A 24,632-nucleotide genomic window follows, 5' to 3' on the forward strand; every position below is an offset into this window, starting at 1 on the left:
CTGTTACAGTCTAACCAAAAATAATATTGCATAGAACCCCATTGTCTGACTTTTACTATAACCTACAGTAAGAAATTTAACCTGGCATACCCTAACTTCACTCATCTATTGTCTCCTACCACTGACATAGCCAAGTTCAGTCAGCATTTTCACTAATGAAATGTTATCAAGGAATATATACACAAAATTTTGTTAATTCAGAGCAAATTTATATTCTTAGCTAAGTGGACCTTCAAGGGTTTGAATTTTTTTCTAGTATTTCCTTATTGGTAGATGTGCTGTGGCTTAAAAATACAATAGGTTTTTAAAATATTTTACATATTTATTTATTTGAGAGAGAAAAAGAGGCAGAAAGAGAGAGACTGGGCATGCCAGGGCCTCCAACCATTCCAAATGAACTCCAGACACGTGCCACCTTTTGCATCTGGCTTACATGGGTACTAGGGATTCGAACCTAGATCTTTAGGCTTTGCAGGCTAGTGCCTTAACTGTTCAGCCATCTCTCCAGCCCCTAAAATACAATACTTTTTGACTATCTTTATCATATCCTTTTCCAATTTTAGTTAACTAGAGGGAAAACAGTAACTCTCATGTAAAGTATAAAGTATAAAGGTGATACAGTGTTACTAAGACATCATGTGCAGTGCAGTGTTGCTAAGGTGTCATGCTGTTGAAATATGAAAGGCTAAAGGTTTGAGAAAGCATTTTAACCTTTGAGTGGTTATCTGAAATATTAAAAGCATAAAAAAGAGTTAAGTTCCAGTCATGGTAGTAAATGCCAGGCATGGTGTTGCATGCCTTTAATCCCAATACTTGGGAAGCAGAGATAGGATTGCTGTAAATTCAAGGCCAGCCTGAGACTACACAGTGAATTCCAGGTCAGCCTTGGATACAGAGAGATACTACCTTGAACAAAAAAGAAAGAGTAAGTGTCCTAAAGTCCACTGAAAATTGAAAACGTCACTGAGTTAGCTGGTTCTGTTACCTGTACAGTTTGACTGCCTTTTTTTCCCCCAAATCACCCCGTTCACACTGCAAGGAAACTACTGAGTGGCCAAGGTTCATTTCTGGCAAGTTGCATTAAGTTTGTGGTTTAATTTGGTTTTTATAGCATTAAGAGCATACCGAACCTTCCTCTCTACATATTAATAATGAGAACAATTCCAACATGACAATCTGCATTTTAACATAAACAGACCCAAGGACAACAATTACTCATTACTCAGAAGAATGCACATCTCATGACATAATGTCAAATCATACCAGTTGGGTTCTGAAATTCCAACAGGATAATTACATTTAAAATAAATGCTGATGTGTTACACTGATGATGGTTTATCTGTCTTTATTTATTTATTTGTTTACTAGAAGATAGCAGGCATGGCTTGTTACTAATGTCAATGTGCTTTTCCTCTGAGAAATGGACCCCTTAGGTGTAATGGACTAACTTAAGAACCATGAATATAGGGCTAGAATGAAGAGTCAGTGGTTTAGCATGTTTGCTTGGAAAGCCTGCCAACCCAGGCTCAATTCCCAACACTCATAGAAAGCAGATGCAAAAAGTGGTGCATGCATCTGGTGTTTGCTTGCAGTGGCAAGAGACCCTGGCGTGCCCCCATGAACACATGCAAATGCACACATGCACAAAAGAAACAAATATTTTTTAAAAATTAACAACTGGTATAGATCATGAAAACACATATTTAGCAAGGGGAAAATAAGAAATACTTTAATAAGAAATATGTAAATCAAGAATTTTTCAGTGAGCGAAAATAAGTAACACCTTAAGTGGCCAGTCAAATTTGACATGATTGAACTATTTGACATGCTGGTAGGTAATGCCAGTAATTATATAACAGAAATGCAATGGCCATGTTCAGAACTGGTAAACGGTCTCAACTAAATGCCTGTATGAAACAAATCAGAATAGCTAGCTGGGGATGTATCTCTCTGTGGCAAAGCACTTGTCAAGCATTCACGAGGCCCAGCTCTGCAAAAACCAAACACCAGAACAATTGCAAACTGAACCACTGTGTCATAAGTACATCTGTCTAATATTACCCCATATACATTTATCATCCCCACATGAGTAAGGATATGCTGGGAATTTGACAAATACGTGTCCAATTAATCAATTCTATTGTATGTTTGTAACAGTAGCAACTCTATTATGAATTTTAAAAACTTTTGGGAGTGCATGTCCCCTTGAATATTCTGATCACAAGCAGTGATGACAGTTCCCATTGACTGACTTGCTTTATTTGTGTGTTTTCAGGCAAATGGACACAGCTTTGTACATATGGAACATGAAAAAGCTGTCTTACTATTGAAGAGTTTCCAGAACACAGTAGACCTAGTTATTCAACGTGAGCTTACTGTCTAAATATTTTTATAAATAGTGAAGATACGTCTAGCCAGAGCTAATGTTCAAAACTAAATTTATACATAGAAACAAATTTTGCCAATTGCTGGACCAATGGCAAACATTAGTGCCAAATGTATAATACTATATGTTAGCACTGGTCATCCTTAAAACCGTTAACTATACACACGGCGTTCGCGTGGTTCTGTGTTAGTTCTAACCGTCAGCCTCGGCTGTGCGCTGGCGTGGTTTCATTCCTGTTTTTGTTTTTAATCAAACGAGTTTCTTCTCAAAGTGGATTTCCTATCATTCGGAGCACGGAGGCAAACATGCGCTCTCTACAAATTCTGCTTTCCATCAGAAACACTGCCTCAAAGTTGTATATGCCTTTATGCAGAAACTATGGATACAGAGAGCTGTAATTCCCATAAAATATTTCTAGCACAAGGTATATGTTGGCATATATTCGAAAAGAATATAGAAAAAAATGATATTTTCATAAACATCTCGGATTGAGAAAGAAAATATATCTTAAAATAAGACTTTACTATATTGAATCTTTTTCAATAAAAACTACATGATAATGCCTTATGAAAGCAACTGTACATATGGTATAAAGTGTTTATATTTGGTTCCTTATCCATTTGCTAAATTCTCATAACACAGAGTGAAATATTTCATAAATTATCCATTTATCTCTGGGACCGGAATAAAAAAATAGTACATACTAATCTGTTTGAAGCCTTTAGCTAATTATCACTGTATACACAGTTAAGAAACAGACTACCAACCACTGAAGATCAGTCCTTTCACACAACCTACGCAGTGAGATGGGTGGCAGGAAAGGTGTTCTTGCTTTATTTCTTTCAGGGTCATGTTGATCATAAACTGTAGCCCTGTGATTTCTTCATTTGTAAATGTAAAATTTATTTGTGTGCTGCTTTATTTAATTTGCTAGTTTTAAACCATCTTAAATGAGTTTTGGGAATTGATAACATTTATTATTAAGGAAGACTTGTTAGAAAGTTACGGTGGGTGATTTAAAAACTTTGGTATTTAAATATGAAACTTCAAATATAATTTCTCAGAGCTGTAGGCTATCTGTATTATTCATTTTGATGCTTGTTTTGTGGGCAGAAAAAGATTTTTTTTTTCCTTCAAAAGAGTTAGAAAGTATGTAAAACTCAGAATACTATCTTTTTGGAAAGATAAGCATAGTGAATGTAGAATTATTTACTTTTACAGTAGAACTGTTTCCCTCTATGAATGTTCAAAATTCATTTTATAATCCTTTGAGGATATATCTCTTTATATTAGTCATTAATTTAAAATATTAGTTTGAAATTCCAGATTTACTTCCAAAAATTGGTAGTGTACATTCTCTCATATTTCTACATAGCTTTTTTATATAAATAAATTTACTTGACATGCTAGTGTTTGAAATATTCTATTAAAAATTTACAGTAGGATCACATATGGATGTTACAAGAGCTCTGAGAATAATATTTGTAAGTTAATGTTTTATGAGGACATTGAAAATATTGTATTTTTGTAGGATCTATTAAAATGAGTGTCACTTATTAGAAGTACAGTGGTATTTTTTGGCATAAAATGTGTCACTTGAAGGGAGATGACACTCCATTTTATAGATGATGAACTCATTCTGTTGTGGGTTTATGTCAGACTGACATGACACCTTGACTTTATGGGTTTTAACAATTAGTTAGTGATTAAAAGATTGACCTGTTTAGTATGTCACCCAGGAGCAGTTTTTAAATGCATTTTAATATATTGAGAGTATCAATGAGCAATGTCTTTCAAAGCCTAATTTTCTGTGTCAAAAACTCATGCCACACCATCATATCCAGATATTACAGAATGGTCACTAGTCAAGAAAGACCCACGAGACTCACAGCATAGTGCACTGGTGTGAAACATCCCACTGCACTCCAAGTCTATGCAGCCTCCTGTGGGAGAGGACAGACCAGACCCAGGCATAGGACTCCCGAGACTTTCCTCAAGTCAAGTTCCTACATCAGCCTTGGGGCATCCAAAGATGCTTCTGCTAAGAGATCACGACCCACTCCTGAAGAAAACCTTCAGGGGCCTATGCTGTAATACTTCCTGTTCTGTAGTTCAGAAATGAGGAAAGAGCAGAAGAGGTTCCAGAGAGCTGGGCATGTCTACCCAGCTGCACACTGAGGATAGATGGCCAAAGATATTTGTGTTCTTTGTTTTGGCTAGCTCAGTGGCATCACGATCACTTGTGGGAGTGGGGAAATCTAACAGATTTTATAGGTACCAAAACTAAAAATTCATTAATTGTTAAGTATTGACTTCTTTTTTTATTTTGAGCAACTGATTTGCTGCCTAAAACTAGAATCTGGCCATGTTAACATCAACTAAAGAAATCAAGAGTGTGCCTTAAGAAATAAAAAGAAAAGAAAAGAGAAGAAAGACAGCAAGAACAAAGAAGGGAGGAAGGAAAAGGAAAAGGAAGAAAGGTTGATTGGAAGGAAAGAGACAGGAAAGGAGAGAAGGAGAGAAAGTGCAACAGTAACAAAAGGAGTGAAGGGACAATTTAAGAAAAAAAAAAAGCTATTTCCAAGGCACATTTATGATTTCAGCCCTTCAGGGAACAGAATCACTAAACACAAAATGCTGTCACATATGAGTGTAATGAGAGTGTATTTGACAAGGAAGACTCAGCCAGCAAGACATACAAGTCCTCGTGTCATGCTAAGTTGTTGCTCTTTGAAACCCATGGAGGTGTGTCCACACTTAGAAATGTCACTAGACATGTTTGTGTCAGTTGTCTCTGGGCTTTTACCTTGAATGACCATCTCCAACATGGACAGCAGCTCTGAAGTAGAGCTGATGAACCAGCAGCAACTTGTGCTAACCTTGGGAGACGACCACACTCAGCACTAGTGCAACTTCCTGCCTCAACGTGGGGTAAATAGTTTGTATCACTTGTATGCGTGGTAAAGAGAGAGTAGAGATACAAAGGCAAGAAATGCAACGTGGGGAGTAAATAGTTTGTATCACTTGTATGCGTGGTAAAGAGAGAGTAGAGATACAAAGACAAGAAAAGCAACGTGGGGAGTAAATAGTTTGTATCACCTGTATGTGAAAGAGAGAGTAGAGATACAAAGGCAAGAAATGTTGAAGAAATACAATTTATTTATTCAAATATTAAGGGAAAGGCACTTGAATTTACACATGACATCTATTTAGCATACTCACCGTAATCTAAAGGTGTGGAAAACATACTGTACTTGTTACCTGTTCTCTCCATTAGTTCTGGAAAGTGCTTTGATCATTTTCTGCCTCTCAGTGGCACACATCAAGGACGTTTGTACTAACTGATGCATACACTCTTATCCATAGACAAAAACATGACCTGATCAGATAAAATTCACTTTGGCCGGGCATGGTGGCACATGCATTTAATTCCCACACACAGGAGGCAGAGACAGGAGAATAGCCGTGACCACCCTGAGATTACATAGTGAATTCCAGGCCAGCCTTGACTAGAGTGAGACCCTACCTCAAAAAAAAAAACTTTTAAAAGGGCCTGGAGAGATGGTTTAGTGGTTAAGCGCTTGCCTGTGAAGCCTAAGGACCCCGGTTCAAGGCTCGGTTCCCCAGGACCCACGTTAGCCAGATACACAAGGGGGCACAAGCATCTGGAGTCCGTTTTCAGTGGATGGAAGCCCTGGCGTGCCCATTCTCTTTCTCTCTCTCTGTCACTCTCAAATAAATAAATAAGAATGAACAAAAAAAAAATTAAAAAAAAAAACTAAAAAAAAAAATTCACTTTGGTACCAGGCTACTCTAAACCTTGGATAAGTTCAGTCAGACAGCCTGACACCCAACACAGTCACTAAGCCACTGGTGTATTAGAACATTAGACTGGCCTAGAGTAAAACGTGTAAATAAAGCAAACTAGTAAGTCAGGAGCATGGGTAGTTTATCACAAAGACAGGTAGGGTTTAACCATCCTGTGACGTTCTTCTCTCGGAAATGCTAAATCATTCCCAAGCTTAACCAAACTTCAAACGCCACTCAGTAATGTGTCCTCTGTTGTAGCTTTGTGACCCCACCAGGAATTTTGACACCACAAATAAGACCCATGGATACCACCTTTCTTCTGTAGCAATACAAGTGTCTCTACTAGGCAAAGCATCCTGCTTTGGCTAGCATCTTTGCCCATTACATAGCAAGACCACCCCCTCTATACTTGCTATGTCCAGGAAATGTGGCCTGAGGAGAATTGGCTGTGTGCTGTGGAAGGCATATGGGAAAATGTTTAGGAGATCCCAGTGTCAGCTCTCCTGCATAGCTGTTTAGCTCCATTTTGATGTATACTATTTGGAGTATTTTCCAAGACCCCCTCACTTTGTAAGGCTCAGGCAGATACAAACAAGGTTCTAGTATGGCCTTCTAGGGACATTGCTCTTTCTAGCATGCACAATGGATTTCCCTTCACTGCTGCTCTTACAGGCATCATCCCCTAACCATGCTATTCAATGGTGGTGATGGTCTGTTCCTGAGAGCTCTAGTTGCCAGGGACCCTTGAATTATCAGCCGATTGTATTGACCTCATGTTTGGAAAGAATTCTCCTGGGAAACCAAAGAAGCTAGAGCAGTGATGTTAGCCAAAGCCCAGAGGCAGAGCACTTGTCACACACATCACTGGTAGCAGCAAACATGGTTTGTGGGTGAGAGGGATATTGCATATGCCTTAACAAAGCTCTGCTTGCACGTCTATTTTTATTTTTGTAATTTATTTATTTGAGAGAAAGAAAGAAACAGAAGAGAGAATGGGTGTCCCAGGGCCTCTAGCCACCACAAGCAAACTCCAGAAGCATGTGCCACCTTGTGCATCCAGCTTACATGGATACTAGGGAATCAAACCTGGGTCCTTGGGCTTCACAAGCAAGCTACTTAACTGTTAAGCCATCTCTCCAGCCCTTCTATTTTTACTTTTAATTTAATGTTTTGTGTTTGGTAAGTATCAGATTTTTGCCACCTGTAGGATTTTTCTCTGAGTTGACTGGATACGTTCAGGTGAAGTTCCACCTTCCTCCCCTTTAACATGCTCTGTAAGAGCCTGTCTCAGAACACTCCTGTGATTACGGAACCTGGCTTCTACCTCAAAAACATCCCAGAGTTCTGAAACATCCTGAAAAAAGTCCACTCTATGGTTTTATCTATAAAGATATAATGAAAAGAGGAGTGGTAAAAACGTCCTTGCTTTTTAATGATGTGATTATCTTCACCTGCCTGAAAGCAGTTTTATGGGAAGTCCAGAAATAAGACCTGGCAAGGGGGAGGCATTTGCTGGTTCCAACTTTAGAGGTGTTTTTGACTACGAGGTGCTGAGCAAGGTAAGACAGAATGAGGCTGGCCACCATACACCAAGGTGACAAGATCTGTGGCCACATTCATTTCTCCCCAAATTGAAGACACACAGTTTTCTTGGCCTAACTATATTTATGGTAGCACCTAGTATAGAGTGGAAGGTTTGGAAGCTCAGGCAGTGCATATATAGACAGTGCTATAAACTTGTGGCTGTTTTTAGTCTAACACTAGAACTGACCTAAAGCAAAAGTTAGGGGTCAAATTTCTATAATGAGATTTTAAACTGTGGTGGTTTGAATCAGAAGTCCCTCATAAACCCATGTGTTCGGAATTTTTGGTCCCAACCTGGTGGCAATTTGGAAGGTGGAACATTCCTAGAGGAGGTGTGTGTTGGGGCCAGCTTTTGGGTGCCGTAGCCAGCTTCCCCACTGCCAGAGCTTGGCTCACTGTCTTGCTGCTCTTGTCCCACCACTGTGGCACAGGTAGTGTCCAGCCTCTGCTCACGCCGTGCTTGTCCCTGCCATCAAGAAGCTTCCCTTTCAGACTACGAGCTGAAATGAACCTTTCCTCCTATCATCTGCTTTTGGTCGAGTGTTTCATCCCAGCAAGGAGAAAGCAACTATAACATGAATGTATGATAGTTTCTCTTCCTCTTAAAAAAAAAAAAAAAAAAAAAAGGACTCTTGCTTCCTTCTTTAATCTAGGATAATTTCAGTGTGTGTAGGAATCAGTGTCAAGAAGATAAATGGATCATCCATTTCCCGCAGTTTGAAAGATTTTCTGCCACTATCGTACAAGTGTGTTATTTCTGCTGATTTTTTTTCCTACCTTAAAATGAAAGAACAAGGAAACAGTCTCACAGATAGATATCCAGTTATATCTCTCCCTACAGTAAAGTATGTAGGAGAGAGAATTTTATTTTCATCTTGAAATGCCTATATTTTCTTCACAGAATATATTCAGTGTAGTTGACTCTCATAAACCTAAGGTGTGTTATAAATTCAGAGCAGTTAAGACACATTTCACTGGAGAATATTACAAAAACATGAAGTAAAGTGATTATAAACTTTATGAGTAATATCTGTTGAGAAATACTATATACCAGGTCTGCCAGGACTAGACACAGTCTCTTCTGCACAGAAACCCATAACAAAGTAGAAGAAATTCCAGGCAGAATATGTGGTAAGATCCTCTGTCCTGCCCCTCAGCTTGTCTTATGACCAAAAATCACAGCACCCTTACAGAATCAAGGCTGTTTGGTATGGAATGTCGCTGCTCCACTTAGAGCTCCTAATGACCTGCCACCAGGCCCACAGGCCTCCAGGGGGCCACCAGAAATGTTTCTCACTACTTGAGGAAACATCTGATAGTGCTGACAGGGGAGGCAGAAGCCAGAATCTCTTGGCTCTCTGGAGAAGGGACCATAATTTTGCTAGTTTGTAAGTTCAAAAGAGGGAATAGGGCTAGGGAAATGGCTCAGCAGTTAAAGGCATTCGCTTGCAAAGACTGATGGCCAGGGTTCAACTCCCCAGTACCCATGTAAAGACAGATGCTCAAGGTGCATCTGGAGTTCGTTTGCAGTAGCAAAAGGCTCTGGTTTGCCCATTCTCTCTCTCTGTCTTTCTCTTTGATCCCAAACAAACAAACAAACAAACAAACAAAAACACAATTTCAAAAAAGAGAAAAGGAATGCCATAGAGACTTTTGTCTCTCATCCTGGGGCTCCATGCCCTTGACATGATGGGAGAAGGAAATGGAAGATATTTTTCCAGACACAGCAGTTCTGATTAATGAAAGTTCTTTGTGGAATGTCCCCCAAAGAACCCACATGTCCACTGCCTGTGACAGAGTCCCTGTGATCTGATGTAACAGTAACCCAATTAGAAGGGGAGGGAGGTGACTGGCCATCCATCTTGAAGGCCTTTCACATTATGTATTTCCCCTAAGGAATAAAGAACATTTTCACTGGGTGCTGTTCACTGATCCTGTGAGCAACCTTCTTGTGTATGGCTGGATCACACATGCCCACACTTCAGGACAGCTACCTGCCCTGCGGAGAACAAGAGGCAGGCTCACATCACCTGTCCTGTTCCTTCCTCCACTCCCCAAGCCCTCAGCTTTGGTACACCCTGGCCCTGCGGGCAACCTTCCTCTCCCCATTTCCCTACCCAGTCCCCAGAACAATGGCTTTCAGGGCCTACTGGCACCTATTGCCACCATCAGGCCTGTCCTAATCTTAACAGAACTTCTCCTTGTCAGGACTGTAGGCATTCCATCCTGCCTGAGCCCATATCGACTCAGTTTGTTCCTTCTCTCCCATCAAGTCAAAGCACCATAGAGAGAGGACCAGACATCCTTAGTGGAGGCTTTCTGGACACACACACCTGTGGTAGTTAGGAGAGAGCAGTGCTCAGGATGACTGCGGAACAAGCAAATTGATGGATAGGCCTGACAGACTTACACAGAAAGCTGCTGTTCAATTTGTGTGACCTGAAACCATGAGCCTTTCACCTTTTCCCTTGGTTGATTCAGCATTCCCAGTGCTGGGGAGGGTCATCTCCCTCCTCCCCTTTGCTTTTCTCCTCACAGCTGTTAGACCTTTTATGCTGTTTCAGCTGGTTCATTTCATTTTCTGTCTATGTGTTCTAAAGACCTTAACATTGTCCAAAACCTTTCAATGGAACACATCATAGATACATACCTGTGACTTGTTTGGGTTTTGTTTACCTTCAAGGAAGAAGTCATCCATTTCTGTGGTCAGAAATGTCTCAGAGAAATTAAGCATAAGGTTGAACTCACAAAGCCATAGTTTTTTAGCATCTTGGAGCTATCCAGACCAAGCCCCCTCCTGCCAGAGGCCCTGAAAGCTCTGTAAAGAGTGCTGTGAGAAGACAGTATAGTCACCTCTGGTTTAGGTCTCTGCCTGCAGGCTGTGACTTGATAGGTTATTTAGCATAATTTATTTTCATTGTATGGCCAAGGAGAAGGCTATCGTGAAAAAAAAATGAAGGTGACCTCTTCCTTCCACAAGCTCTGCTGACAATGCCCTTAAAATGAGGGTGACCCCTTCCTTCCCTAAGCTCTGATGATAATGCCCTTATTCATCAGCCCAGGGATTCCCTTTCTCTCACAGTCAGAGAGCAAGCTTCCAGCTCTTCATTTCTGGCCTCCTCCTGCTGCTCCAGATGTCAAAAAGAATTCAAAACAAGAAGTCTTTTGTTAGAAATATATTTAGTTTAATCCCCCCCTGAGGGCTTGGGGAGTGGAGGGAGGAACAGGACAGGTGATGTGAGCCTGCCTCTTGTTCTCCGCAGGGCAGGTAGCTGTCCTGAAGTGTGGGCATGTGTGATCCAGCCATACACAAGAAATTATTTTTGTATTGTGGTAAATTTCTGTCATGCAACAAGCACAATCACAAAACTTCTCATAGTTGCCAGAGCACCTTTCTTAGTTAAAGGCCAATATCAAACAACACAGCCATAGGTACCTCCATGAGACAGCCACTACTATTTCTGAGTTGCTCAGAAAAGTCTGCCTCTTCTCTCTGTGACCATCCCCCACCCCGTGGTAAAACTGGCAAAGCACTGAATCACTGTTGCTTTCCAATAAAACCCTCAATTTCAGTCACTGGTCACAAATCAGCAATACTCACGAATAGGCACACCCACGCGTTTAGGGAACACGTTTGCAGTTACCAGGAGCCACCACAAGGTGGAGACCTCCTATCTTGATCTGATGCTGGAGCCTAGGCCAGTCTGCACAGACGATTTCTGTTGTGCTGATTTAATTCTAACAATCTGTTCCACGCTCTTTGAGGAACATTAATTCAGAATAATACTCTGAACTTGATATCAGTGAAGTCTGTCTTTTTTTGAATAAACTTCTTAGATTGAATCAGCTACCCAGAGCGTGTGGCATTCTCTTGCTTTCTCTCTCTCTCCCTCCTCTTTCTGCCTTGGATGAGCTATGCTATAAGTATTCAATGTTTCCTAATTGATTAGTTTCCCATGACATCCCCCAATTTAATAATTTCCTCCTAACTTTCTTGTGTTACCCAAATGTTTGTGCTGATCTCCCATTATTTCAGCCACACTCATTCTGCCCATGTGGGGATATATTTGGTATAAGTTTCTCAATTTTTTTAAGTGAAGTCACAGGAGTTAAGGATCAGAGCCTAGGTCCCACCAGCAGCCCTAAGAATCTAGGCTCGGTCACTTGTCCTTATTTGGTCAATTAAAGAGTCAAGTAGGGCTGGGAAGATGGCTCAGCAGTTCAAGGCACTTGTTCGCAAAGCCTGACAGCCTGGATTTGGTTCCCTAGTATCCCCATAAGGCCAGATGCACCAAGTGGCACATAAATCTGGACTATATTTACAGCAGCAAGAGGCCCTGGTGCACCTGCACTCTCCATGCAAATAAAAAAAATTTTTTTTTTTAAAGAGACAAGTACAGTGAAAAGCATAGGAACAAAGAGGCCCAGTAGCCCCCTCCCCAATCCCCCCACCCCATGCCCAGCAAAAGTCCATGGTCACAATCCTGATATGAAGTTTAGGTTTAAATAGAAGGCAGTGGTTTGAGGGGATAGATGTGTTTGCTTACAAAGCCTGCAGGCTAAGGTTCAATTCCCTAGGGCTCAGCAAAGCCAGGCCACAAAAAGAAGTGTGGGTGCCTGGCATTTGTTTGCAGTAGCAAACACACACACACACACACACACACACACACACACACACAATTTTTTTTAATAGTACGCAAGGGCTGGAGTAATGGCTTAACAGTTAAGACACAAGGTGGCACATGTGTCTGGAGTTCATTTTCAGTGGCTAGAGGCCTTGGTGCACCCATTCTTTCTATCTACCTACCTACCTATTTGCTTTTCTCTCTTTCAAATAAATAATTTTTAAAAATAAAAGGCAATAGGTATGCACAGCTAAACAGTCCTGGCCAACCATCATAGTATGACTGGGCTCCAGTCTCTCGTGCAAGATGGCCTTGTTGCAAGAAAATAGGGCCTGGAAGACGGTAACATCAATGTCACATATGAAAGATGCCAGGTGGCCGAAGACTGAAAACCCTTCCTTACCTTGCTACATGAAACAAAGCAGTCACAAGAAAAGCTCACAATGCACAAACGGAGGTGAAACAGGTCCTATATAAACAACCGAGATTCATTGCCCAGTGAGTTTAAGTGTATGCCTTTTCCCAGCTCATTAGCCTACTTCCATTATTAATGAGAGTGCCTTCCTCTTTCTTTTTTTTTTTTAATTATTTATTTATTTGAGAGCGACAGACACAGAGAGAAAGGCAGATAGAGGGAGAGAGAATGGGCACGCCAGGGCCTCCAGCCTCTGCAAACGAACTCCAGACGCGTGCGCCCCCTTGTGCATCTGGCTAACGTGGGACCTGGGGAACCGAGCCTCGAACCGGAGTCCTTAGGCTTCACAGGCAAGCGCTTAACCGCTAAGCCATCTCTCCAGCCCGCCTTCCTCTTTCTTAATAAACTACGTATTAACTTTCTGGGTGTTTCTGGTGTATTTCCTTGTCCTGGGACACAAGGACCTAGCAACCTCAGCAGAACACTACTACACTTGCACCTATCATAGTCTGACAAGCTGTCATGACTATGTGAAATCTCTTCCTGGGAGACAAATTGCCCTTCTGGGTGGCACCAGGCTTCAGCCTCTTCATTCTCCAGCGTGAGGTTCCTTGGGAAATTCCTATTCCTTGGGATGCAGGAACAGTCCAGTATCCAATGGGAGACTTACAATGTCTCTTTAGAACATCTCTCCTGCCAGTTAAAACTTAAGCATCCAGACGTGTAGTCTGAACAAGTGTCTGTGAATGGCTTTATTTCTTGCTGGCTTCTGATAGTAGCTGTGCCTTTGCTGAGCTTTTCCTAAGCTCTCATAGAACATGTGGTGGTTTGATTCAGGTGTCCTGATAAACTTAGGTGTTATGAATGCTAGGTTCCCAGCTAATGGAAATTTGGGACTTAACATCTCATGAAGGGAGTGTATTGTTGGGGGCAGGCTTATGGGTATTATAGCCATTTGCCTCTTGCCAGTGTTTGGCACTCTCTCCTGTTGCTATTGTCCACCTTATATTGGCCAGGGGGTGATGTTCTCCCTCTAATCATGCCATCGTTTTCCCCTGCCATTGTGGAGCTTCCCCTCAAGCTTGTAAGCCAAAATAAACCACTTTTTCCCACATGCTGCTTCTGGCTGGGTGATTTCTACCAGCAATATGAACCTGACTGCAAGAGTAAAATGGTACCAAGGAGTGGGATTGCTGCTACACACCTGACTGAGTGGCTTTAGCCTTTTCGGAGTTGATTTTCAAGAGGAATGTGGAAGGATTTGAAACCTTGACCTAAGAAATGCCTTTCAGTGCTGTAAGTACAGCTTGATGGACTATTCTGGTAAGAGTTGAAAGACCTGAACACAGTAAGAACTATGGACTGTGAGGTTTGACGTATGAGGGAGAAAGAGCTTTGCTTGGACTGGGCTAGCAGTTTGTGACGTTTGTTGTTATGCCCAGGTCCTGAGAAGTTGTGCAGGGTTGCTTGGCATAGAAATGAACTGATGTGAGCAGAGGGATGTGGCACAGAAAAAAAGAATGAAATCTTTGGGCTTAAACAGCTGCCCATGCACCTACAAATTGTTTGAGAGATTACAACCTTTCAGATTGGGTCAGCCGGCCTGCACTGGGGCACTGTTGTAGACTATTTTGAATGGGCCTGAATGCTCAAGGAGTGTCCTATTCTTCAAAGTCTGCTTTATTCCTCCCCTGGATTAACAAATTGGCACCCTACCTGGTATTGTGGAGTATAAGAAATGCTGGAAAGAGGGTCGTTGAGTTTGCAACAGTCTTGTGTTTTGGAAATGACCATGGGCAGTGTGAAGCAGGTTTGCTGAATGCCTGCATGGAGACCTCATGGGGCCATGAGGATGAACCAAGGGGTTGCAGGGGAGACCCAGTGGAGCTGCTGGGACCACAAGATGGCTACTCAGGAAAGCTGCCAGCCCCAATGATGTTTTCCAGGACTGTGAGTAGCCTAGCTGGAGGGCGGAATTGGAAGTCCAGAGACTTGTTGCTGGTTAGATTTATCAGTCTGGGAGATTTGTCACTAACTAGAGTTGTTGGACTTGGAGCTACAGAGTTTGGTATTTGCCCTGTTTAAATCATGTATTGTTTATTTCTTTGCTATGCCCAATGCCATCTTTTGCAGTATGAATGTTTATTCTGTGCCATTGTAGGGTTTTTTTTGTTGTTGTTTTTGTTTTTTTTTTTTTTTGGTATTTCGGCTCAGTTAAAAGATCTTGGACTATGGAGATGTCTGAACATCATTGGGATTGATAAAAACTATGGGGACTTTTAAAGTTCAACTGAAATGCATTGTATTTTACATCATGTATGGATATTAGTTTATGGGGGTCAGGGGTGGAATGTGGTAGTTTGATTCAGGTGTCCCCCATAAACTTAGGTGTTATGAATGCTAGGTTCCCAGCTAATGAAAATTTGGGAATTAACGTCTCCTGGAGGAGTGTATTGTTGCGGGCAGGCTTATAGGTGTTATAGCCAGTTTCCCCTTGCCAGTGTTTGGCACACTCTCCTGTTGCTATTGTCCACTTTATATTGGCCAGGAGGTGATGTCCACCCTCTGCTCATGCCATTGTTTTTCCCTGGCCATCATGGAGCTTCCCTTCAAGCCTGTAATCCAAAATAAACCTTTTTTCCACAAGCTGCTCTTGGCTGGGTGATTTCTACCAGCAATACGAACCTGACTGCAACAGAACCCATGTGTGCGTGTGATCAGCATAACTGAATTATGAGATGTGTAACCATATTATGAATGTGTTTTAAGTACCTCAAAAAGTGGCAGTCAGGTTTAGGTGTGGCTTAAGAGATGTCCCTCACCCCCAGCCTCTTTCAGTTCAGATGTGTGGGTATTGAAGGCACAAAGATGGGACAATCTTCATGATTTTGGTTGGAAATATTTAGAATATAGGGGCCTCTGATGGCTGGATTTTCATTATTTATTCTGAACTAATTATGTTCCCTCCCAGTGCAAAAGCACTGTCCCACAAGAGCCTTATGTTGAGTTCACACTGCTTCTCAGGTATTTTCTTCTTCCAAGCAAAAACAGAGATGTTCTTCCCTGAAACTATTAAAACTCCAAAGCCTGGCACTTTCCTCCAAAGGAAACAAGTCTTCAAGCCTCAGGCTCTGCAGGCTCCAGCACAGAGACTCATCCTGAGCAGACTAGGGTCAGCCTTCTCAGGGAGTTGGCTGTAGCATGACCTCATGCCTGCACCACCTCGGGCTAGGTCACTAACTAGGTGAGCTTCCAGTCTCTTCAGAAAGGCTGAGTATCTCCCAAGGAGACTGAATTTGCACTCAGTATTGCCTCCGACCTGTAAGCAAACAGGTGGTGACCACTGTGGTGGCCCTCTTTGGGGTAGAGCCTCTGACTTTCTATCCATTTTGTCATTTCCATCCCTTCCCAGGCACTTGAAGTTTCTGGTGTTAGGTTTAGTTCTAGAACTAGAGACTGAGCATCAGAATAGTCTGAGAATGGTGAGCTGCTCCACGTTTGTGTGCTGTGCAGCAAAGTCCTCTTGTTTTTTCTTACGTCAATGTTGGTAAACATTTTTTTTTTGTACCAACCGTTTTTTTTTTTCTTTTCTTTTTTGTCTCAGGTGCATAGCCTTAACTTTTTCTTCTTGTAAGCAATCTCTAAATCAGCATAATTCCCTCCTGTGCTGAGACAATAAATCCCTTATAGCCTAAGGGTTCACTTTACAACTATCATTTTCCACCTGCTTCATGAATGAAGAGGTTGAGGGGTGCTCCTTTTAGGTATAATGAATGTCACCCAGGTTGGTCCAGAGTGGTCTTGGAGGTGGGGAGAAGATAACAAAAGACCCTGTCACTAAGTGCATGGGCTTCTGACCCACCCCTGCGTCCTGCCCCGGCTTGTCACTCTCCCAGGAATGACCAGGCCTTGGCTGCTGTTCGCTGAAGTGAACTGCAGAGGAGAGAAGCATGGCTAGCCGGTAGGCAGGCCTCACTCTCCGCACACTTCTCTGTACACTCATCGTGTAAGCTGCCGCTAACTTGGAACTTGACCCTCTTCCTGTTTTACACCTGCATCTCTGGTCTCCAGTGTTGGGCTGTGTGTGATTCTTTACCCTTTCTTGTGGGATCAACTGGGAAGCAAGTATTTTGCACGTGACAAGATTTCACAGGCTCCTCATGACCAAGACTGTGCACCGGCACCCGCCGCGGTGTTCCCTATGGGTACCGCCACTGCCCCAACCCGTGAGCGCCTGTCTCAGAGGATTTCAGGCCTGCAGGTTCCTTCAACCCCACCCCGCGTGCATTACCTGCCCCTCAGCGTCAGCCCTCCTTTTATCTCCACATAACCCATAAAATCCAGGCCCACCAAGTCATTCAAATTGCTCAAAGGTAAAGGGCTTTTTGTTTTTCATTAAAAAAAAAAACTTCCATAAATAGCCCATATGTTAACCGTACCTGGATCCTTGGCATTTTTAAGACAGTATCCAGGCCTATGACTTGGATGTGGCATAGAGAGCTGTTCTGCTGTTTGCTGGGGACTGAACCTAATAAGCAGCAGGTGCCCTACAGGAAACTGCCCAGCCCTGCAAAAGCATTTAAATGGTTTTCACAGGCTGCCTTCAGGTTTGTCCCTAGCCTTCTGAGCTTATCTTTTTTAGGAAAAATCATCAGTGACTTAAAAAGCCACATTTCTTCCTTGCTGTCTTTTCAATTTCATAACAAATATTGGTGGGCAAAGGCTTGTGGTCAGAGTTGCCTTCTAAGAACAGAAAAAGTACCAGCAGTCCTTGTCCCTCTCCTTCATAAAGTCCAGTGGGGAGAGGGGTGCACAAAAAGTCTGACGCTGATGCCCTGGGTACTCAAAGCCCAAGGGGAGAACAGACTTAAGAGTCTGCTGTCACTTCTCTAACAAAGATGGCAAATGCTTCCTGCCATCATTATTGTTTTATAATGTGGGTATAACACCACCCTTCTGTCCCATGAAAGGCTCCTGCCCTTCATGTTTCTTTCAGAAAGGACAAGCCTAGGTGATAGTGGCCGCATGAATAATATAGCATCACCCACAGTGAGTCACCTAGGTCTAGCTATCAACCTCCCTTTGACTGGGCCCTTCAATGCCATTGCCCTTGGTGGTGACCATCCAAGGGCCAGCAGGAACCAGGGCTTCGCCTCCAGGGTGCAGAGTGCTGTAGACGAGATGGGCACCTCGAGGCTTGGCAACAGAGGCCTCTGGCTCCAAGTGGAGGGGTTAATCTGAGGAAGGAAAGAACAGAAGGTAACCTCCCAGGATCCTGTGAGGATCATTTGGGTCTTAAACACCTTATAAAAATGTATACATTTGATGGACCTGCATATTGCCAACACTTCGCCATGCTTGTGAGTAGAAAGGAAAGAGGACACTAGTGTTAGCAATACCCACTGGCACAGTAGAAGAAAGTCGTCCCAAACAGTGCATTAAGCAACAGTTTCTAAGTATATGAACCAAAATGACTGGACCTAGGCAGATGTAAGAAAGTCCTGTGTGTGCCACTTAGACAAACAGCTGAAATACCCATGTGGCCTGTCCCACAGACCTTTCTCTGAAGCCACACCAACAGTGACCATTCATCTGCCCTACAACCTCTCTAAGAGCTAAGATCTAATACCTACCTAAGGTTCCACAAATTGCAACTCAGGAAAATTCTGAGGTCACACTGCACTAAGCTGCAGAGGACGTGGGACAACTAAAGTGCACTCACGAGGGTGAGCTCAACTGTGGCCGGTGTCAGCCGCCATTGCTGGAGAGAGGGCCTTTACCTTGTAGTGACGGTCTGTGCATTAGCTCAGAAGACAAGTATCTATCGAAACTGTGGTCCTGCAGTGACCCAGGTTGAGAGGTTGTTGCCCTGGGACTGTATGATGGGTCAATATGGAAAAGACTACCATATTAGAAAGTTGATCCTGTACAGTAGTACAATGCCTGCCACACACACATTGTCCCTCCAGTTTTCTAATTTCCAAATACTTATAGCAGTAGAAAGCAATAGACCCTTTACTGGGGAGCCTAGTTCAATTTTAAACTGTACATGATACATGACAAACCCGAGAAAACTACAAGTGATATCTGTGATTCTAAGATAATGATACAGCACACACCTTATACAGCCTCACAGAAAAGTGAAGGGAATAAAGCAAAAATTTTTTGGAGCAGGACTGAAGTTCTTGTTTCCTTATATTTGTTTTAACAGTTTGAAACTATTGTCCAGGGACTGAAACAATGTGAGCTATTAGATACAGGAATCAGGTGACCTTTGGCCCTGAACTCAGTTTTGTCAGTGTCATCTAGTCAAGTCGCAGCAGAACAAATCACTCTTGCTTAATTCTCAACAGCCAATACTCCTCTAGACACCAGCTTTGATTTTAAGAGACCACAGAAACAAGAAGCCGTGGTCTCCTTGTCACACATCTAATGTAAAGGCACCTCTTCCCGTGGAGACCCAAGGACGGTGTGCTTGCCTCTACCAAAGAAGGGGCCCTGCCCGCCTGTCTTTACAGCAAAGCTCCATGTGCCGGGATCATGCCTCCCTCTAAAACCCAAGCGTGGACATCTATTTCATCATCAAAATACTGATGTAAGAAATCTGGTTAGTATGTGCCAGAGCTGTGGGCAGATCTGCTTAAGGCCCTGTGTGTCTGCTGCCACACTACAAGTGGCAGACAATGTAGGGCTTCACTGGGTTCCAGAGCCTCTGAAGTACTCTGGAGTAAAGAGGAAGTAGCGCTTAGCATCCCCAAACCTCACTGTTGAGAGGGCTAAAGGCTTCTAGCAAGGAAGTCACTGGGAACATGGTCTACTGTGTCCACTGCACTTTCTGCACAGACCATCTGCTATCAGATGTGCTTTAAAGATACTACCAACACTGGCTTGCTCCTGCATGTTATATTCCATTTACTGCTTGTGGGCAAGAGAAGAGGACATCTGGTGAGAGCAGGTAGAGTGTCACCATCACTTAAACCTGGCTCCCAGAAAGGGTCACATCAAGTCCTCTACAGCTGGATCTCCTGTATCTCAGAGCTATTGTGTTTCAGGGTCTATCAAGTTAAAGGATTCTAAGAGTTAAGGAAACAGTTTGGGGGAAAGCTGGGAGGAACAAGCCAATGGTTTCCCAGGAGCCCCTGTGAACACAAGACCCAAGTTTGTCTCCCTCAGGTGAAACTGCTGGGTTCTCATTCAAGATCTTCTGAAATCCTGTCTGGCTTGATCAGTCTGCTGTCAAGTCTAGGACGACAGAAAATGGTGCACAGGGGAGACTTGTGCCAAGTGAAGAGAAATACCACCTGGAGAAGCTTAACCCTCAGTTATCACTGCTGCCTTACAGGGAGGGGATCTGGAAGTGGTGCGTTTGTTGGTGTCCTCTGGCTTTGGGTTTTGAGTATTTGCAGTAACTGGCAATAATTCTACCAAGCAGTAGGACAGCTTTGGAGAGGCAGAACTGTTGTCAGCAGGTCACCTCTGTTTATCCAGCTAAGCATGGACACACGCTTACTTGATCGTAAGGTTAACATTTGGGTTTAAGAGCTTAACGTCATCATGGAACCGAATTTTCCAGTTCCTTTATCCAAACAATAAGCCCTCCCTCCTTTTCCCCTGCATTCCCTACAGCTGCCTTCAAAGGACCAGCAACTGCCAAGGCATTTTGTATATTTTCATTAATCCGGTTATATGAGGAACATTTTGTTTCTCTTAAGTCCCAAATGCTCAAATTGCAATGCAGAAACTAGCTTCCTATCATTTTTTTTTCCAATTTAATCTCTCACGTCTTGTGCTATTTTTGTTTTTCTGCATTGGTTTCCATAGCAACAAGTCTGTTGGTAGAGGCAGCATGACTCTGCTTTTAGCTTTTTGCACAATGCAAAATCCTTTTTCGACAAGAGAGACTCCTCTGCTAATGCCAAAAATCCCTCCTCATTTGTACTTATTTCCCCAAGCCAGGCTCACTGGTGGGGAAGAGGCAGCATATCATCACCCAAGGGTGCTGCCCAGAGTCCCAACTCTTCCCATCAACCAAAGGCAGCATGGTCTTTTGGTTCCTTCAGCTTCCCTTTGCCCAAGACGTCAGTGACTTCACAGACAGGAACACATGGACAGTGAGAAACCACCAGGGGCAGGCAACTCGCACTCATTTGACTGTAAAATATTCTCAGGACTCCTCTGAAATGCAGTGCAGGGAATATGACCTAACCTGAGACTAAATGAGCAACAGGAACAAAACATGGGACTCCCCAACAGGTTTCCTTCTAATGAGGAAACAGCATAGAAAGAGGTCCAACTGTTCATGGTCCTAAGTACTAGAAAAGAAACCAAGATGGAGGTATGGAACGAGAACATTGGCTGGTGATGAGCTTCACTAGAGACTATTCTGTGCTCAAGTATGAAAGGGCAAGAACGACATCCAGGGGTGATGACATAATCCCAGCACTGGGAAAGCGGAGGCAGGATTGCAAATGTGAGGCTACTGGAACCCACAGTGAGACTAGGTCTCAATAAATGGCTGGGGATGCTGTGTGGTGCTTAGCATCTGTCTGGCCCTAGGTTCAATCACCAGCACCTAGTAAGAAATCTACTAAAAGCTGTGATGTGTAGAGAAAAAAGTTGTTTTAAACCCTGGAGTCCCACTGTAACCTGACATTAGCATCCCCAAACCTGTCCGTGATATGCAGATGCAGAACTGTGTAAGAAGTTGAACAGGACCTATCTGAATGTATGTAGATATCTAAGAAACACTGAATTCGGGGGAATTAAATAGATATTAAGAAATAAGATGTGGTTATCTCAGCTCCAGTTAAAATCTTCAAATGTAAGAGCCCTTTTTTGCTGAATCTTATAAAACCTGATTACTTGAGCACATTACAAAAAGACAGCTGCTAATATTATAAAAAGGTATTTTTGGCTCTTTAAAGGTTATTTTCCTACATTAAGTTTTCTTGTTATTAAAAACTTTTATTGTAACTCAGGTTTTGTGTCTACATAAACACACATGCCTAAGTACATATACATGAGGTCTTCTGTTGTTGTTTTGTAGTTAAAACCTGAGGTGAAATGATGCCCAAAGTATGCAGGTCAACTGGTATTTCTGGTAGCTAGGCCACTGAAAGCACTTAGCTCTCCAGCCCTGTACACTTTCCCAGGCCTCTACTGAAGAACTGTTAGTCAAGAAACCTTAGGTGATTTTTCTTGGAAAGTCCACAGAAAACACAAGATGAATCTCTCAGACAGAATCTTCCAGCATGCTAATTTCCTCCCAGAATGTGCTGCTGAAATAAACTTCACTTTCCACACTTATCTCTCCATTCAGAGGACACTCACTGGTCTTGAATTGGGGGAAGACATCTGCTTCGACCAGACAGGACAGCTGTGTGTTATACTCAGGATTTGCTTTAGCTCTGATGACAGGCATGTGCTGTCTATGGGATGCAATGAGGGTTTTACACTTTGGTTCTAGGACAACTAGGCATTTCCTTTAACTGCTCTCCTCCTGGAAAGTGCAGCTTTCCTCCTATCTACTTGGAATAAAGAGAAAGGGAGCTGACTGATAAAGCCACCACACAGGTTTCTGTTTGTGCTCAGTGTATGGAAGAGACTTAAGTAAGGACTGTGCTTTTGTCTACATATGGAGGAGGGGCACAAGTTCAGTGGAAGATCAGAGGTAGTTCACAAAGTCCTTCACAAATGACCTAAGGGAAGTCACTTCAAGGTCACCATAGGTTACTGTTAGCATAGCATGGCCTGTAGCAAGCACTCAAGGGCCTCCTTACCCTCATCAAGCTGTGCACAAGTTAAGCATATTATGAACTGTGGTCTCTTTTTTTCAGAGAACACTGAACTAACAAGGAATTCTACAGGACAGTGGCATTTCAATGAGCTGATTAACAATGACTGAGACACTGCATGCTATGATTTTAGGTTGTTTCCATCTTCTAACCCATTTGGTTATCAGTTTGTTTGGCCCTTAGTAATCTGCAGGGGACCATCCTTCTCATTAATTCTATACAATGAAGGTCTAGCTTACTTATATGGCACACACATACATGTAAACTTTCCATGTGATCCAATCAGGGAATTGCTGCACTCCTGAAAGTTTAAGGACTCCTACGTAGTGAAACCCCTTTGGGTGGGTGACTCCTTGAGAAGCGCATTCTTGGTGACAGTGGACTTTGCTACCCTATGTACAACACAGCAGCAACAGCTCAATGCCAAGCACCCAGAGCTCCTTCGGGGGAACTTGAACTGATTTCAGAGAAATTCATTCTCCTGTTCAGTCTTCACGTTTACAGTATGTGAACGGAAGGTTTCTTTCTCCAGACCTCTTTCGTTGTCTCTGTGGTACATGGGGACGCCACATGCTATGTTAATGCATGCATTTCACAGTGTGGACGCTCCCCTTGTAAAGCTTTCACACAAGAACCCACCAGCCACAGCAGTGCACCAAGAGGCTAACTCTTTATAAAGCGAGGCCTTGTTCTGCCTCTTTGCTGGCTGCAGTGGCTGCACTCGAGCCTGGATGGGAGGGGCAGCATACACCTCGTCACATTTAGTTTTTACTTGGCGTACTCTAGCCAATTTAAAACTAATTGCTTACTTTAATAAAAACGATTTACCATTTTATAAAAAAAATTCAAATCATAACATTTAATTGAAATGGTTGTATTGTAATATTTTGAGATAATTGTGATTTTGAGCGCTCTCTCTCTCTCTCTATATATATATATATATATATATATATATATACATATATATATACATACATATATATATATATATATCTCCTGCCATTTTTTTATGTGTTAAAACTGTATCATGATTACAGTTTTTAGTTGAACTACACAATGATGTACATAATCTGGATGAACACATATCTATACTTTATTAACAAAGATTGTGAATATTACTGGCTGTTTGCCATATGAGACCACGACAACCTTGGAAGCTGCTTCACTTTATGTGCAAAGAAGTCCTATGAACTTATATTTTAAATGACTGTCAGTTAATCTGCAAACACAAGCTGTACTCTGCAGTCTGTACTGATTGAAGGACAGAGGCACGCTGTGTGGAACGTGCTGAGATGCACTCAGTACAGACGCAGGAACTGAACTCTGCGGTGTACAGCAGAGCCACTTTTTCGGCTTTGATGTACTCAACTTTTTCAGTATTTAAAATGTGTTTTGAATAACATAAAAGTCTCTTATTGTATAAATAATAAAAAGTTACCTTGTTGTAAACTGTCTTTTGTTTAATACAGAAGCCTTCTTAGCTACAGAGCTGAGACACAACAATAGTATATTTCTTTTTGTTGTTTTTTCAAGGTAGGGTCTTGCTCTAGCCCAGACTGACCTGGAACTCACTCTGTAGTCCCAGGCTGGCCTCCAACTCACAGCAATCAATCCTTCTACCTCTGCTTCCTGAGTGCTGGGATTAAAGGTTTGTGCTACCATGCCCCGCTCATGCTTCTTTTAAAACAAAAACACGGTAATCAATTTTTATAAAATGTCATGTTTATGACCACGCAGCACTTATCTTTATTAACCACAACCTTTCACAATATAAGCATGCCCACAGGCACTCCACTTGCACGCTATCAGTTCACAATATAAGCGTGCCCACATGCCCTCCACTTGCACACTATCAGTTCACAATATAAGCGTGCCCACAGGCACTTCACTTGCACACTATCAGTTCACAATATAAGCGTGCCCACATGCCCTCCACTTGCACACTATCAGTTCACAATATAAGCGTGCCCACAGGCACTTCACTTGCACACTATCATTTCACAATATAAGCGTGCCCA

At 42.5% G+C, this 24,632-nt stretch overlaps 1 protein-coding gene across 15 annotated transcripts in view; it reads left to right on the forward strand.

Moving 5' to 3' along the window:
* Window positions 1–23,365, forward strand: part of Lrrc7 (leucine rich repeat containing 7) — a 468,470-nt gene extending 445,105 nt beyond the window's left edge. For 10 of the 15 annotated variants that reach the window (XM_045138031.1, XM_045138025.1, XM_045138023.1 and 7 more), the window contains 2 exons: window positions 2,276–2,366; window positions 22,657–23,365. In XM_045138031.1, coding sequence (XP_044993966.1) covers window positions 2,276–2,366; window positions 22,657–22,724 — 159 coding nt within the window. In that variant the 3' untranslated portion in view covers window positions 22,725–23,365. Of the gene's footprint in view, window positions 1–2,275; window positions 3,094–22,656 lie in introns of those variants that run through there. The other 5 variants (XM_004671372.2, XM_045138029.1, XM_045138027.1 and 2 more) reach the window with 1 other exon arrangement.
* Window positions 23,366–24,632: the final 1,267 nt, after the last annotated feature.

Source organism: Jaculus jaculus, chromosome 19 (assembly GCF_020740685.1).
Source record: "Jaculus jaculus isolate mJacJac1 chromosome 19, mJacJac1.mat.Y.cur, whole genome shotgun sequence".
NCBI classification, from domain to species: domain Eukaryota; kingdom Metazoa; phylum Chordata; class Mammalia; order Rodentia; family Dipodidae; genus Jaculus; species Jaculus jaculus.